Source organism: Rhinoraja longicauda, chromosome 1 (assembly GCF_053455715.1).
Source record: "Rhinoraja longicauda isolate Sanriku21f chromosome 1, sRhiLon1.1, whole genome shotgun sequence".
NCBI classification, from domain to species: Eukaryota; Metazoa; Chordata; class Chondrichthyes; order Rajiformes; family Arhynchobatidae; genus Rhinoraja; species Rhinoraja longicauda.
The window spans coordinates 81,043,556-81,060,253 of record NC_135953.1 but is presented as its reverse complement, the minus strand read 5'-3'; the positions used below and the strand labels follow the sequence as shown (position 1 = coordinate 81,060,253).

General features: G+C 42.6%; 1 protein-coding gene across 11 annotated transcripts in view; it reads right to left on the bottom strand.

The window, feature by feature from the left end:
• Positions 1–16,698, bottom strand: part of ldb2a (LIM domain binding 2a) — a 382,001-nt gene that overhangs the window by 6,596 nt on the left and 358,707 nt on the right. For 7 of the 11 annotated variants that reach the window (XM_078400939.1, XM_078400952.1, XM_078401010.1 and 4 more), the window contains 2 exons: positions 14,804–14,893; positions 13,577–13,725 (listed from right to left, as the gene is read on the bottom strand). In XM_078400939.1, the coding sequence (XP_078257065.1) occupies positions 13,577–13,725; positions 14,804–14,893 (239 nt within the window). Of the gene's footprint in view, positions 1–12,506; positions 12,651–13,576; positions 13,726–14,803; positions 14,894–16,698 lie in introns of all 11 variants that reach the window. The other 4 variants (XM_078400972.1, XM_078401030.1, XM_078401019.1 and 1 more) reach the window with 3 other exon arrangements.

The following is a 16,698-nucleotide window of genomic DNA, read 5'->3' as shown; positions in this document are numbered from 1 at the left end:
AATCAGCGTGGAAATATGCCCTTAGGCCCACCAAGTCTGCCCTGACCAATGATCACCCGTACACTAACTCTATTCTACACACTGGGGACAATTTACAGAAGCCAATTGACTGACAAAGTTGCACATGTTTGGAATGTGGGAGGAAACCAGAGGACCCGGAAAAAACCCAGGCGGCCACAGGGACAACATACAAACTTCATGCAGACAGCACTTGTAGTCAGGGTCAAGCCCTGGTCTTTTGCGGTGTTAGGCAGCAACTCTATTGCTGCCAAACACTGTTTGATTTTATCGCATCCTCTTTATTTCCCTTTGAACACGGAACTTTCAGTCTTACACATAAATTGGAAAAGTGGTCTTATTATACCTGAACAATCTTAATGCATATAATGATTATTATAGAAAGCAGAACTGTGTTCCTCTTGATTACAGGCCTCCCTTCTACACATCTCCGCGGTAGGAAAAGACAAACAAAGCAAGAAATGTAATAAGAACCAAAGTTCATAAATATATGCAATAATCACAGGTTCTTGCAAATCAAATCAACACAGATAGAAAGAGCTGGACAAGGCCCATTTTCCTGTACCACTGTCCGTGTTCTGGGCATGAACTGCGGCCAGCAACCGGACTTTGAGCTGTATAGTCCTGAGGATCCGCCCCTAAAACACCCGGCTTCCTGCCTGTGGCTGCGGACTGGGAAAACGGCTGGAGGCCATTATTGAGGCATCGCAGTCTCGATGCCTCCCGGATGGCCGCGGAGAAGCCCGGGTCCGAACAGAGTCCAGGTCAGTGGTGCCTTGGACAACACCACAAAGGCCTCAGGAGAGTACCTGGCAGCATCTGTGGAGAGGTCGGTGCGGCGGCCGATAATGGTGCTGTCCGATGGACGAGGCTGGACACGTGAAGCAAGGACGTCGCTGCTGAGGGAAGGAGCGAAAGGATCCGGCATGAGGGGAACCGCCATGATGAGGGCGGGGGAAGAACAATGAACACCCGGTGTGGGGGGGACCGCCGTGAGGGAGGGGGGAGGGGAGTGAAGAGCAAAGGGGGAACTAGTGGAGGGGGGGGGGTATTTGTAACTTTATAAGCGCCCTTCATTGGCAATGTATGCAAGCAAAGAATTTCACTGTGACTTGTCACATGTGACAATAAAGTATTCATTCATTCTTACAGGCTTCACGAGAAGCCAAAGTTAGGATACTAGCTGGATGTTCGGTCAAAACAACCAATAAATGTAATCGTTTTTGTCACCTTGAAATAGCTGTACAATCAAAGACTTAAAATTATTTAAAATGAAATTAAATAAAACCATTCTGAAATGTTGTTAGTCATAAGCACTTACGAATCAAAATAATTTTAAAAATACTTATCTTTCCCTTTTCTGTCAAGTCTGGAAGCCTAAATATCAATGGGATGGGTATTCACACCTACACCAAGACAGATTTCTACAGGATCTGAGAATGGACTCCCAAGCATAATGCCATGGACTTTCAGCAATTAGACTCTGTGCAGTCTACAGATGTACTGTAGTGACAGATTTGGAGTATGTGCAAGTCCACAACTTCAGTTCAAATGGTTGGTTGTCATTCAGCACATTAACTTTAAAGATAATCTTTAAGACCTAGAAACACGAGTCTTTTTGTATGCAAAATTCATTTTTTAAACCTCTATTTTCAGGACACACTTTCATTCATATAACTAACATAGTTTACAATAAAGAAAGGCATTGTACATTTCATCACTGTGCCAGCAACCCAAAACTAAATCCACATCCTTGTTCACTTTCACTGATTGCATATATTCCTCTACTTCAGACAGTTATAAAAGGTAAATTGGGACTGTCTGTGTTTGTTTCAGACAAGCTTCTAACAATTACTGGGGATCCTTTCAATTTGAACTGGACATGAACCCAGACCCAGCACAACGAGCTATACTGACATTTAAATCTTTTGCTAGAGGAACTCAGCAGGTCAAACAGCATCTCTGCAACTCATTAGAGGGGGGAGGGGGGAGAGGTAAAGAAATTGTCATGATAAATGCAGGATTTTGACAAAAACGTACAAAAAGAGAGTAGCAAGAATGACATTAAATAGCTCTGTCGGCTCAAAGGCCAAATGACTCACTTTACCAATTTTATTTTTGTTTCTATGTCATGAAAACAGTGCTGCAGAGATAGGGATTAGAGATGCAAGAACTGCAGTTCTTATCATTCAAAAAGAGAGATGATTCAGGTTGTCAATTATTAAAATATAAAAGAAAAAATACTGGCCAATAAGTAGAAAGCTGAAGGAAAAAATGTTGGATCTCTTTTCAATTTTTTTAGGAGACAAATGTATGAAAAAAGAAAAGGGAAGGTGTGGAAGACTTGCATAAAATATTTAGTTATTTCTAAGAGCTGATATATGAGGGGCTACGTGGCTTTTTTTGCTGTTAAATTATATGATTTCATATTTCTCATCTTCATACAATAGGATTCACAATGATGAGAATATAATATGATGCTCACATCATATTATAAAAATATATTTCTTCCACACTCCACAAGAGTTTCTGGCCTAAAATTTACTTTTAGCTTTGTTTGTACCAATCAACATGCAAAAGCTGGGGGGACATTCTAATAGGCACATGAATATATAAGGGATGGAGGGATAAGAATCCTGTGCAAGCAGCAGGGATTAGTTTAATTTGGCACCATGTTTGGTACTGTAGCGACCATAGGGATTGGTCCTGAGAGTCGAACCCTCGGATTGGCTAGCAAGGTCAGGTGGTGGTTTTGGCGCCCAAAACCAGTCAGTGGGAAGAGAACTTCGAAGCGAACAGTTTGATTTAATGGTTGTCTGTAATTTCGTTTGTTATACTTTGTAATCGAATATTGCTGCCGCAAAAAAATTCTTTAACAAAGAACAAGCCTCCAGACTTGTACAGACATTGTGACCCAAAGGAGCAGTTGCTGTGACAAAGTGTTCTATGTTAACTATGGGATCCACCTATGAGAGCAAGTTCAAAATGATTGCATGATACCATGGCTGAAATTAGTGACATATTAATGTTTCATCATGTCAAATGCATTGCACAGTTCACTGATATAATGCGGAACAACTAACTTCCATTTAAATTTTTTTTGAAGAGTTTGTTTATGTGCTTTAGGTGGAAGGGTGGTGAAATTCACTTACAAACCAGTAACAGTGATTAAGGCCACTTTTAAACAAAGTATATTAACGAGGAACTGCAGATGCTGGTTTACACAAAAGGACACAAAGTGCTGGAGTAACTCAGCGGGTCAGACAGCATCTCTAGAGAACATGGATAGGTGGCGTTTTGGGTCGGAACCCTTCTTCATACTGATTGTAAGGGACAGGGAAAAAAAGCCGAGGGAGATGAGAGGCAGGACAAAGCGTGTGGGAGGCAATAGGTGGACACAGATGAATGGGTTTTTTTATAGGCAGATGGTTGGAACAGGCGCCAGAGATTAAAGTCGAAGGTGTGATACAGACTGAAGGGCCTCAAATTGTGAAGCCAGAGAAAGGAATGTAGGAAGAGGGGGACAGAAAGGTAGAAATAGGTGCGAGTCCAGGTGGGTTACCGGAAGGGGATGGAAGAATGGGCGGGGGGAGAAAGGGAGGGGGGAAGAAAGAGAGGGGTAGAAAGGGAGGGGGCAAGAAAGGGAGGGGGCAAGAAAGGAAGGGGGCAAGAAAGGGAGGGGGGAAGAAAGGGAGGGGGAAGAAAGGGAGGGGGGAAGAAAGGGAGGGGGAAGAAAGGGAGGGGGAAGAAAGGGAGGGGGGAAGAAAGGGAGGGGGAAGAAAGCGGGGGGAGGGAGGGGGAGAAAGGGAGGGGGGAGAAAGGGAGGGGGAGAAAAGGAGGGGGAGAAAGGGAGGGGGGAGAAAGGGAGGGGGGAGAAAGGGAGGGGGGAAAGGGAGGGGGGAGAAAGGGAGGGGGGAGAAAGGGAGGGGGAGAAAGGGAGGGGGGAGAAAGGGAGGGGGGAGAAAGGGAGGGGGGAAGAAAGGGAGAGGGGGAGAAAGGGAGGGGGGAGAAAAGGGGAGGGGGAAAAAAGGGGGGGGGAATGGAGGGGGGAGAAAAATGGGGGGGGGGAGAAATGGAGGGGGAGGGGTTGTTAAAGGTTAACCTAAAATTGAAGAATTCATTGGTCATACAGTTGGGTTATAAGCTACCCAAGGGGTGCTATTCCTCCTAGTTTGCACGTGGCCTCACTCTGGCAATGGAGGAGGCCCAGGATAAAAAGGTCAGAATTGAAATGGGTAGGTGAGTTAAAATGACTAGCCACAAGGAGATCCAGCAGGCCTTGCTGGACCGTGCGCAAGTGTTCAGCAAAATGGAACCCCCCCTTCGCTTGTGTTCACCTATTACCTGCCACACTTCGTTCTGCCTCTCCACTCTCACAGATTTCTCCTCCACCCCCTCTGCAATCAATCTGGAGGTTTCTCGACTCAAAACATCACCGATCCTTGTTCTACATAGATGCCGCCTGACCTGCTGAGTTACTCCAGCACTTTTAAGCCTTTGTATTGTTGAAAAAAGTCTTCCCATTTGTGAAAAAATATCATGTCTTAATGATATATAGATTTACATTCCTTTATTAGTATTTTGTAGTTTAAAATAAATGATGCCAATGGCGTAGCTTGTGATCACACAGCTGGCAAGGATTATTAATCTTTTGGATTGCTACAAGTGTCCAGGAGTAAGATTCTACATCTCTCTGGGAATGATTCACAGCTGAACAGATTTGTACATGTAAGCTATCAGCCTGTTCCCAAAGTTGACAAGATGTTCAATTCTCCAGTCACCAGCAATGCACTGTTTGGTCCACTGTTTGATTAGTGTAATTAATTTAGGTATTTAAAAAAAAAGATAACAATGCACATACTGATGAGATAATTTGCATAGGTAATTAAGTCATTACCAAAAACCTGCTGATTGCCAACAAGCCTTAAATTTTCCATCTGTTACCATAGAGTCTGTCACTTATAAACATATTGGAACTGTACAACAATCTGTGCAGAAAATGTTCCAATTTGGCCAGCTGTTACAATAAACACAGTGTCAGCATGGAGGCAGAAAGCCTCCTGCTAATTACCAATGAGTAAAACTACTCATCTCATTAACAAAGAAAAATCTCCTCCTGCATGTGGGAAAACAAGCACTGCATCTAATGAGAAATTTGTACAGGGACAATGAGGAACAAAAAAATGGTATAAACAAATGTGTCAGAGCACAAGCTGGAAAAATAAACAAGTGCAGAAAATATATGTTTCCCTAAATACATACTGGCACTTGAACCAAATGATTCAAAACGCTTCCATGCATGGAGCAGCAGCGGAGTCAACAACTAAGGCTAAGGATAGGTTTGTTTTACATCAGAAACCAAGTTAACATCCTTATTTTCTGGAATTTCCAATGACTTGTTAGGAAGTACCATTTCCTTTTCCAAGTAGAAACATAGAAACATAGAAACATAGAAAATAGGTGCAGGAGTAGGCCATTCGGCCCTTCGAGCCTGCACCGCCATTCAATATGATCATGGCTGATCATCCAGCTCAGTAGCCTGTACCTGCCTTCTCTCCATACCCCCTGATCCCTTTAGCAAAAAGGGCCACATCTAACTCCAAGTAAGACCAAGAGGCATCGAAACAATGAAACTTCCCAACTTTAGTCTTTTCTTCTATCTCCATGATTCAGGCATTTAAATACAAAATCCGTTTTCACTTAATAGCCCTTCATTTGGTTCATTTCCACCCCATGTGGTGCGATTTACTTAAGTTCCTGGCCCTTCACCCTGGTTCTCAATTATAAGGAATAACGGAGCAAGAAATAGAACTGCAATGTGATCACAGGTAGACACAGAGTGCTGGAGTAACTCAGCGGGACGAGCAGCATCTCTGGAGATTCCTTCTCCAGAGATGCTGCTTGTTACTCCAGCATTTTGGGTCTACCTTTGATTTAAACCAGCATCTGAAGTTCTTTCCTATGCAATTTGATCACTCTTGCTTTGGCCACTCAATAATATCTCTTCATTTTTAACTGCTAATTTTTCAATCTCCAATCTCCTCACCAAATCCAAAACTCAGATGAAAATTGCGTTTTAAAATTATGTGAATTACACCAGCAGAGTATTTTAGGAGAGTCCTGATGCGTGTTTGGAAAGAATAGCAGCCAAAAACACTATGCGACCAACATGTTGTTCAAAGTATGCAGACCACCATGATAGTTCGCAAACCAATCATAGCCTTAAATCTACAAATGAAATGTAACTCACTATCACATACAACACTTCTTCATCTCGCCTCTAACAAGAAGTTCACAACATTAAAGTCATCCAAATCTCTGCTCCATTCATTTTTGCTCAATGATAGCATTCTTTGTTCTAAGTAATAAAATTAGAGGTTGAGAGATTTGAGTAGCTCATGTAGGCAACCATTTCAGTCCAGATCTGAGGGACTACTGCATTGTCAACAAATTCAGATGAAACCTGCCATGTAAAACTATATCTTGTCTTCCTGTTTAGATGGAAGTAAATGATCTTTAGATGATATTTGAGAAATGGAGTTCTACTGTTTCCCTGGCCGAGATTTATCCCTCAACCTGAATCACAAGAAAGATCTGATTAGCAATCACATTTCCATTTGTGGGATCATCCAAAGTGTCAAACTACACCTGCCCTATCCATATAAGAAAGATAAAAGCATCCCACTAGCAATTCATTAAATTAAAAATGTTTTAGGATTTCTAGTGCAGATTAAGGTCCTGCATAAATTCAAATTATGTTTTACTTTGCATTTTCATCCCCAAGTGTTGTTGACATCTCTGTGTTCATTATTGTTAAACAAAGCTCTCTAATTCTTCCTCTTTCACCTTCACGATGTAAACTAAATTAATGCATCATTGTTTATGCTGCCATTCGTGTATTTAAATGGATATACTTGTTTTTCTGTTTTTGGAAAACAGGAAGCAACCTGACTTCGCTGCACGCACCACATTTATTTCTTCACTGGTCAGAGACAGTGAAATGTAATGTGCAACCCTGTTCCTGTGTGTGAGTATTACATAATTACATTGTTACAAGTATTGATATTGGGAAGTGTAGGTGCGGACAATACGATATCAGGCAAAATAAGCTGGCTTTGTACCCAAGTTGATCCGTAAATTAAAGTAGTACCCAGGATTTGCCAGGTAATATTTTTCAGTGCTGTCACTTAAATCTCCAAATAGCACCAACAGCGAGCAAACTGCTTTCAGAGTTGTGAGCTGCACACTAGCACTATATAAATGGTCTTCTGGAATCATTTGAATTTAATACCTCCGTTGCTAAAACTATCTTTTCCTTATTTCATTAAATTCATCTGGTATCTCTGTCTCTCAATCTAAACAGCCAACCAGGACAAAAGAACAAATCTCGCAGCTCCTTCTTCCAGCTGAACTTTCAGAATTCATAATTTCAATGTTCACAGTGACCTGTTGGTTAGTTTTACTTATTCCAATCATCACACAACTATGCATTGGGGTGTTTGCATCCTGATTGAGTCTGAGAAACATGACCAAAACTATTTTATTATAGATTATTCATCCACTCTTTTAGATGTGTTGCTCAGTCTAATCTAATTTCTAATATTGTATTTGTCTCCCTTCTACTAGGTTCTTGATTCATTATGTTACTACCATCAGCAGTTGTATCATCAATGACGATAAGTGAGCCAGTACCTTCAGCAGCCATACATGCCCAGGCCATAACACCCCCACCACTGTGTTTCACAGATGAGGTGGTATGCTTTGGATCTTGGGCAGTTCCTTCTCCCCTCCATACTTTGGTCTTGCCATCACTCTGAAAAAAAGTTAATCTTCGTCTCATCTGTCCACAAGACCTTTTCCCAGAACTGTGGTTGCTCTTTTAAGTACTTCTTGGCAAACTGTAATCTGGCCATCCTATTTTTGCGGCTAACCAGTGGTTTGCATCTTGCAGTGTAACCTCCGTATTTCTGTTCATGAAGTCTTCTACGGACAATGGTAATTGACAAATCCACACCTGACTCCTGAAGAATGTTTCTGATCTGTCGGACGGGTGTTTGGGGATTTTTCTTTATTGTAGAGAGAATTCTTCTGTCATCAGCTGTGGAAGTCTTCCTTGGCCTGCCAGTTCCTTTGCGATTAGTAAGCTCACAAGTGCTCTCTTTCTTCTTAAAGATGTTCCAAACAGTTGATTTTGGTAAGCCTAAGGTTTGGCTGGTCTGAAATAAACAGTTTTATTTGTGTTTCTCAGTCTCATAATGGCTTTGTTGACTTTGATTGGCACAACTGGTCCTCATGTTGATAAACAGCAATAAAAGTTTCCAAAGGTGATGGAAAGATTGGAGGAAAGACTACGTGCTGAGAGCTCTCTTATACCTGCATTAAGGAAGCAATTAAACACACCTAAGCAATCACAAACACCTGTGAAGTCATGTCCCAAACATGTCCCAACCATTGTACTGAAACTGCGCTCCTCAAAATCACAAACGACATTCTCCTCTCCTCCGACGCTGGCAACCTCAACATCCTCATCCTACTTGACATCAGCGCCGCCTTTGACACCATAAATCACTCCATTCTCCTCACCCGACTTGAAACCTCCTTTAACATCACCGGCACAGTCCTATCCTGGTTCAAATCTTACCTCTCTGACAGACACCAGTTCCTCCATTAACAACTGTAAATCCCCCACCGCTCCCCTCCCCCAAGGTGTCCCCCAAGGCTCAGTCCTTGGCCCCCTCCACTTCATCCTCTACCTGTTCCCCCTTGGTCAATTAATCCGCCGTCATGGTCTCAACTTCCACTGCTTCGCCGATGATATCCAGCTCCTCATCTCCACCAAGTCAATCTCCCCCACCACACACTCTACACTGACAAACTGCATCACTGAAATAAAATCTTGGCTTCAATCAAATTTCCTCAAACTCAATTGCAACAAATCTGAAATCATCATCATTGGTCCAAAAACGCTCACCAAATCCACCCAAAACTTCATCCTCAACATTGATGGTCTCCCAGTATCCACCTCCTCTCACATCCGGAATCTTGGAATCATCTTTGATCAAACCCTCTCCTTCGACAAACACATCAAACACATCACAAAGACAGCCTTCTTCCACCTCAAAAACATTGCCCGTCTCCGTCCATCCCTCTCCTCCACAGCTGCAGAAACCCTCATCCACGCCTTCATCACCTCCCGTCTGGACTACTGCAACAGCCTCCTCTATGGCGCACCCTCAAAAATCATCAGTAAACTTCAATACATTCAAAACTCCGCTGCCCGTCTACTCACCCACACCCCGATCCGTGACCATATCACCCCCGTCCTTTACAAACTCCACTGGCTCCCCATCCCCCAGAGAATCCAGTACAAAATCCTCCTCATAACCTACAAAGCCCTCCATAACCTGGCCCCATCCTACCTGACCGACCTCCTCCACAGGCACACTCCCACCTGCACCCTCCGCTCTGCTGCTGCCAATCTCCTATCCCCCCACATCCGAACCAAACTCAGATCCTGGGGGGACAGGGCTTTCTCCATCGCTGCTCCCACCCTATGGAACTCACTACCCCAAACCGTTAGAGACTCCTCCACACTCACCACATTCAAAACATCGCTGAAGTCTCACCTGTTCAGTACTGCCTTCAACTACTGAAGGTCACCTCACCTTCTGTCTCCTTTCTCTGTTCGTTTACTTATTTACTTATTTATCTATTTATTCATTTCCCTATGTTCTCTAAATCTCTGTAAAGCGTCTTTGAGTATATGAAAAGCGCTATATAAATATAATGCATTATTATTATTATTATTATTATGGTGCCCTGAAATGGGAGGACTATGTATAAACACTGCTGTAATTTCTACAGGGCGAAACCAAAATATATAAAAATGGCCTTTGTCATTCTGACAGTGTGCACTTTAACCACATGTGATTTTTTCTATTACAAATCTCAAATTGTGGAGTACAGAGGCAAATAAATAAATGATGAGTCTTTGTCCTAAACATTATGGAGGGCACTGTATATGCATAACTGCAAATAGAAGAAAAGTCCTGACGTGAAATGTTATCTGTCCATTTCCCTCCACAGATGCTGCCTGACCCACTGAGTTCTTCCAGTAGTTTCTCTTTTTTCAAGGTTCGAGCGTCTATAGTCTCTTGTTTTAGAAACATAGAAAATAGGTGCAGGAGTGGCTGATCATCTAAAATCAGTACCTCGTTCCTGCTTTTTCCCCATATCCCTTGATTCCTTGAGCCCTAAGAGCTAAATCTAACTCTCTCTTGAAGACATCCAGTGAATTGGCCTCCACAGCCTTCTGTGGCAGAGAATTCCACAGATTCACAAAACTCGGGGTGAAGAAGTTTGTCCTCATCTCCCTTCTAAATGGCCTATCCCTTATTCTTAAACTGTGACCCCTGGTTCTGGACTTCTCCAACATCGGGAACATTTTTCCTATCTACCCTGTCCAATCCTCTAAGAATTTTATATGTTTCTATAAGATCCCCTCTCATCCGTCTAAATTCCAGCGAATACAAGCCCAGTCGACCCATTCTTTCATCATATGTCAGTCCTGCCATCCCGAGAATTAACCTGGTGAACCTACGCTGCACTCCCTCAATAGTAATAATGTCCTTCCTCAAATTAGGAGACCAAAATTGCACACAATACTCCAGGTGTGGTCTCACCAGGGCCCTTTACAACTGCAGTAGGACCTCCTTGCTCCTAAACTCAAATCCGGTGGTAAGAGTAGGAAGGCAGAGTATTATCTGAATGGTGTCAAGTTAGGAAAAGGGGACGTACAACGAGATCTGGGTGTCCTAGTGCATCAGTCACTGAAAGGAAGCATGCAGGTACAGCAGGCAGTGAAGAAAGCCAATGGAATGTTGGCCTTCATAACAAGGGGAGTTGAGTATAGGAGCAAAGAGGTCCTTCTGCAGTTGTACAGGGCCCTAGTGAGACCGCACCTGGAGTACTGTGTGCAGTTTTGGTCTCCAAATTTGATAAAGAATATTCTTGCTATTGAGGGTGTGCAGCGTAGGTTTACTAGGTTAATTCCTGGAATGGCGGGACTGCCATATGTTGAAAGACTGGAGCGACTAGGCTTGTATACATTGGAATTTAGAAGGATGAGAGGGGATCTTATCGAAACGTATGAGATTATTAAGGGGTTGGACACGTTAGAGGCAGGAAACATGTTCCCAATGTTGGGGGTGTCCAGAACAAGGGGTCACAGTTTAAGAATAAGGGGTAGGCCATTTAGAACTGAGATGAGGAAAAACTTTTTCAGTCAGAGAGTTGTGAATCTGTGGAATTCTCTGCCTCAGAAGGCAGTGGAGGCCAATTCGCTGAATGCATTTAAGTGAGAGCTAGATAGAGCTCTTAAGGATAGCGGAGTCAGTGGGTATGGGGAGAAGGCAGGAACGGGGTACTGATTGAGAATGATCAGCCATGATCACATTGAATGGCGGTGCTGGCTCGAAGGGCCGAATGGCCTCCTCCTGCACCTATTGTCTATTGTTTATGAAGGCCAACACGCCATTAGCTTTTTTTCACTACCTGCTGTACCTGCATGCTTATTTTCAGTGACTGATGTACAAGCACACCCAGGTCTCCTTGCACCCTCGTCTAAATCATTAATATATATTGTAAATAACTGGGGCTCCAGCACTGAGCCTTGTGGCACACCACAATCTGCCTTCAGTCCCAACAGTTTACCTAACACCATTTCCTGATTAATGTTACTTGAATAGCTTTGGTAAAGAATCTTTGCCTTATCCTTTTGTGTCTTACAGAATAGCCACACTTAATATTATATCACTTTATCCAACGCAAGATCAAATTTAATCGATATGTGGCAATAATAGATTCCCAGTGTGTCGTTTATTCTGAAAGTTGAGCTGATAAACTCACTGGAAAATGTTAGAAAATCAGCAATATTCATCAAGTATTGGTCACAGCAAATTGATTGTCACAAAAAATACATGGGTACTTATAACAAATGACTGTAACCAGATGGAATACACTAATGTAATAACATGACCTGTGAGATTTAATTACCAATCTAAATGAGTATTAACTGATAAAGGCACTCAGACTATCACTTCAACAGATCTGTATGCCAATCATTGGTCTCTTTATCAATTGTAAAATAATCACACTGCACCAGAATACTGCTTATTTCATGGAATAAGAAAATGGTAATTTTTAATTGGATTGATTCTCTCCTCACCTTCCCTTCACTTTATTACACTCTGGCAATCACCAAAGATGGAAATCTAGTCCTGAATTTCTCTTCCTTTCCTTAGGGTGCAGAAGATAATTGTAACACCCTATTGCCACGTACTTGGAAGAGCTACCTTAGTTTGGAGAGGGGTTTGAAATGTGGAACCTTCCTGGTCTGTATTGCTCAGCTGCCTGCTGAGTGAATACATTTTTTATTTGTAAAAACAATTTTCTTTCTCTTTCTCTCTTCTGTATTTCTGGGAATTTACCTGTTCCGGAGTGGTAGAGAACAGCATTTAGGATGTCATGTGGAGCCGCTGTGCTGAACTGTACGAAGAGGACGTTGGCATTTCAGGTTGAACCACGGTGGAAACGTTGTCCTGAAGGACGTGGATGAAGCCCTGCTGTAGCTGCTGCCAGAGGAGGGAGGACACTGTGGGTCTCGATTATTTTGTTGGAGCCGTTTTTTTTCTCAAGCAAACTATTTTCTCCCCAGCTTTTCACACTTAAACATGTGCATTTTTCTAACAACTATTTTAATACAATTTTTCCTTCTGTGGCGGTGAGGCTTGGGGTTGTGTGGGGATGGGAAGGGATGTAATGGTGGCAGGGGTTATTTTGAGGCTATAAATGAGCGGGATGCAGCTACTTATGGGTCTTTGAAGGGCATTTTCTGGGTTCAGACACCTTGTTGAATATGAAAGGGATGAGAGGGAGAGACAGGCATAATGTTAACTTTGTTTATAAAACTGTTTTGCAGCTCCTTGCTTGATATCATGGTCCATACCTTGCTTGAGAGGTAGAATTTTGTTTCGGTTAGGCATTTGAATGAGGTTATTAAGCAAATAAAAGCAGACCCATGGCAGGCAGAAAATTGGTGAAATGCAGATATTGTTGCATTCCACGTTTGCAGCCATGATAAAGGAGTATTTTACATACCATGTGTACATTTTTATATTGCTCTGTTTAGAGAATAAGGGATTACAATGTTACTGAGCCACGTTATTTTTGCTTTTGACTTTCAGTCCTGTATATTCAGGAGTTATCTCACAAAAAACAGGTGCATATGGAACAAAGCAAAATCCAAGACAAATACTATCAGAGAATATTGTTTTGTAAGATTTGTATTGTGAGAGCCGAAGTTGAATGAGTTATTTTCAAGATTACATTTGGGTTATTGTTAGCAGGTAAATGTTACTGAGAAAAGATGACAAGAAGGACAAAATAAACCATTTCAGAAGTGTAAATGTAAATATATTAAATATATATATATAATATTTTGAAGTACTAGTCAATATGCTAGTCCTGGTCAGACACAGAAATGAAAGGAGATGCTTACAGGTACCTGACTGGAGAGACTGAAATTTGCCGCAGGCCCCTTCTTCTTGCTGTTCATGCTGTTGACGTTTCCTGTACTGTTGTTTGAGGTGCTGCTCGCTGAGTTCTTCCTCTTTCTCCGCTTGTTCGTCTGTTGTCTGGTTGGTTCTGCTGTGGAAAACAAAAACATGCCAGGATCATGTTTTTGATATCATACTAATCTTTGGGTCTCAAGACTGATTAGTGTTACCTTTTCCTGACTGGCTAAACATGAGGAGCTGCTTAGTCAACATGAAGGAAGGTCAATTTTATGTGTCGTTATAATAGATAAATTCTTTATCCTGATATGCTCTCTGATAACTCATTCCCTTCAACATGTTCATTAACTTATAAAGTTTTAACTAATCTTACAGAATGGGATCGATCGGCTGACCATCCGTTGCCACAAAAGTGAGCGTTGAATAGATTATTACATATCACCATCCCTTCCTCTCCTGAGTATATACTTGGAATGGTTGTTGATTTTAACTTCATTACTGGTCAGCTGGATATTAATCTAAGCTGGTATGAGGTGGCCTCAAAGGTATGACAGGAGAATACATAACTGGAAGGACAAATACGGCGATTTTCCTCCTAATTGGCTGACATAGATTTGATATGGAATCTTCTGAAAAATGAAAACAATATATATTTTTCCCACAAGGCAAATTTTAAACATGTTTTTAATGTTTCAATTAAGTGAAGTTTTGCCCCTCCTCAGTACACCAATTGACAACACCACTCCTCATTAGATCAGCAGGAGGTGAAAGTGGTGAAAGAGATGATATGCCAGCCTTTACTTTGCAAGGCACACCACCTGGGAAGTCCCAGCTCCAAAGTCCCAACATTAATATAGCCACTAAAGCAGTATCCAACTTGGAACCACTGAAGGACGAATAAAGCATAGATGACCCAGTGCCACATGATGTAAAGTCTTTTTCTAACTGTCATTTTAAGTGTATTCTTTTGGAACATTTGTACTTTCTCTACAAATAAAACCAAACAAACTGACCAAAGAAAATCATCCTTTGTGTTTAATCTGTACTGGGTCAAGGCAACAGTTACATGTTAATTAATAATTGTGGAATATTTGGCAAGGCTGTGATCCAAATCCTCCTAGATTAGACTTCCCTTATCGTTCCCTCCATGACTTGTTATTTTATAAAAAACACTTATAATGACTAAAAATAATTAAACTTAGTTTACTTACCGTTGTGTGCTGGACGGGCTGAGCGAGGTTGTGGGGTTGAGGCGGTGTGACGTAGGAGAAAGGGTATAACAGCTGATTGTGAGGATCGACCTGAAGGATTACAGCATCATGGCACAAGTATTTTACTCATACATGGTTGTTAATTGCAGCGGTTTTAATGGTTCACATATGATATTGTATAATTTTGTTTTGCCATTTGTCTGAATCAATCTCCTCTATTTTTCTCCACAGTCCCCTGATTCTTCCAAGTCGTTTACCCACTGAAGGTAAAAGAGTGGGTAAGTAAACTGAGGACACAAAATGCTGGAGTAACTCAGCAGGACAGGCAGTATCTCTGGATTGAAGGAATGGGTAGTAAACTGTCTGTAGTGTTTGCCAGAAGTCTGCAGGTGTACCAGGAGGCTGCAGTCCCTCCAACTCTCTCCCCAGTCCTGTGGGGGAGCATCTGCTCTCTGCTCAGTGCCCTCCCTCAACAGCAACACAGAGATTTGAAACTGAGCTGCACAGGGTTTAAATCTTTCATCCCCACAGTACCTTGACACTGTGAACTGGCACTCCAATGTTGTGAGTCATTGCGCTGCTTAGAGGATACAATTGTACAGTTTTGCAAATCACTACACTACTTCATACCTACAGGTGTAAGATAAAACATTAAAAGAACAGCTCGCAAATGAACTGCCTTTAATAACAATCTCGGATTACTATATGGCAATGTACAACATGTTAAAAGTAAAACAAGTAAAACAATGGGAAATAATCTGTAAAGATATAAAACAATTTAAAATGATTAGCATCAACATTGATGCAACAAGCCACCCAGATGGATGAAATAACCACATTGGCAAAATATTCTCTGACACTCATTGAATGTTCATGAAATGGATGAATACTTTTATTAGTATGTTCATCAGTTTTGATGGGAATATTAATTAGAAAACAGGGTAAAAAAGTCAGCACTCTTGATACCTGATGCATTTAATTGGTTGGTTAATGATTCTATTGATGAGGAAATGGAATATATTGCCTTCTCAGCCAGTCTGTGATCTATGTTTCTGATAAGCAAAACTGTGCTTGGACAAAGCTTTACAAGTTTATAAGTGAATAGAGCAAGTCTTTGGTATCACAAAAAGCTGGAGTAACTCAGCGGGTCAGGCAGCATCTCAGTGTGAAGAGCACTGTGCGATGTGTATCCGCCTTGCAGTACCTGGCCAAGGTAAAGGCGGATGTGACTTTTTTACAGGAGTGCGGGCTGCCACACCTTCGCTGCTATCGGAGGTGGTCGCGATGGTGGCCCCACGGACTGTCGGTATGGTCGGGGGGAAATGATTGTCGTGCGTCCGGTCTGGGGATCTTGCTGCGGGGAGGGGGCTTCACCATCACTGAGGTAAGGGAGGTGGTGGGGGGTCGTCTCTTGGTGGTGGATGTAATGTACCGTGGTTCTCCGCTCCGGCTGATAAATGTGTATGCCTCACCCAGGTGGAGCGAGCGGGTGGCCGTCCTCCAGCAGCTCCCACCGCTGCTGGCCACGTCTAGACCGCTCGTTCTGGCCGGTGACTTCAACTGCATCATCGATGCGGCTGGACGATCCGGCAGTGCCAACCACAGACTGGACGGCACCTCCAAACTCCTGGTGGAAACGGTCAAAGATGCAAAGCTGCGCGACGCCTTCAGTGACCCTGCAGGCGGAGTCCAGCCACGGTTCACCTGGTCAGGACCAAACGGTTCAGCCCAGTCCCGGATAGACTTCCTCTTCACATCGAGGGCCGTCACGGTCAGACACACCGACCTCGCCCCGGTGTTCTTCTCTGACCACTGCCTCCTTCAGGCCACCTGTCACCTACAGGAGGACCGGAAGGCGGGCAGAGGGACGTGGAAGCTAAACGTGGAGCTGTTGA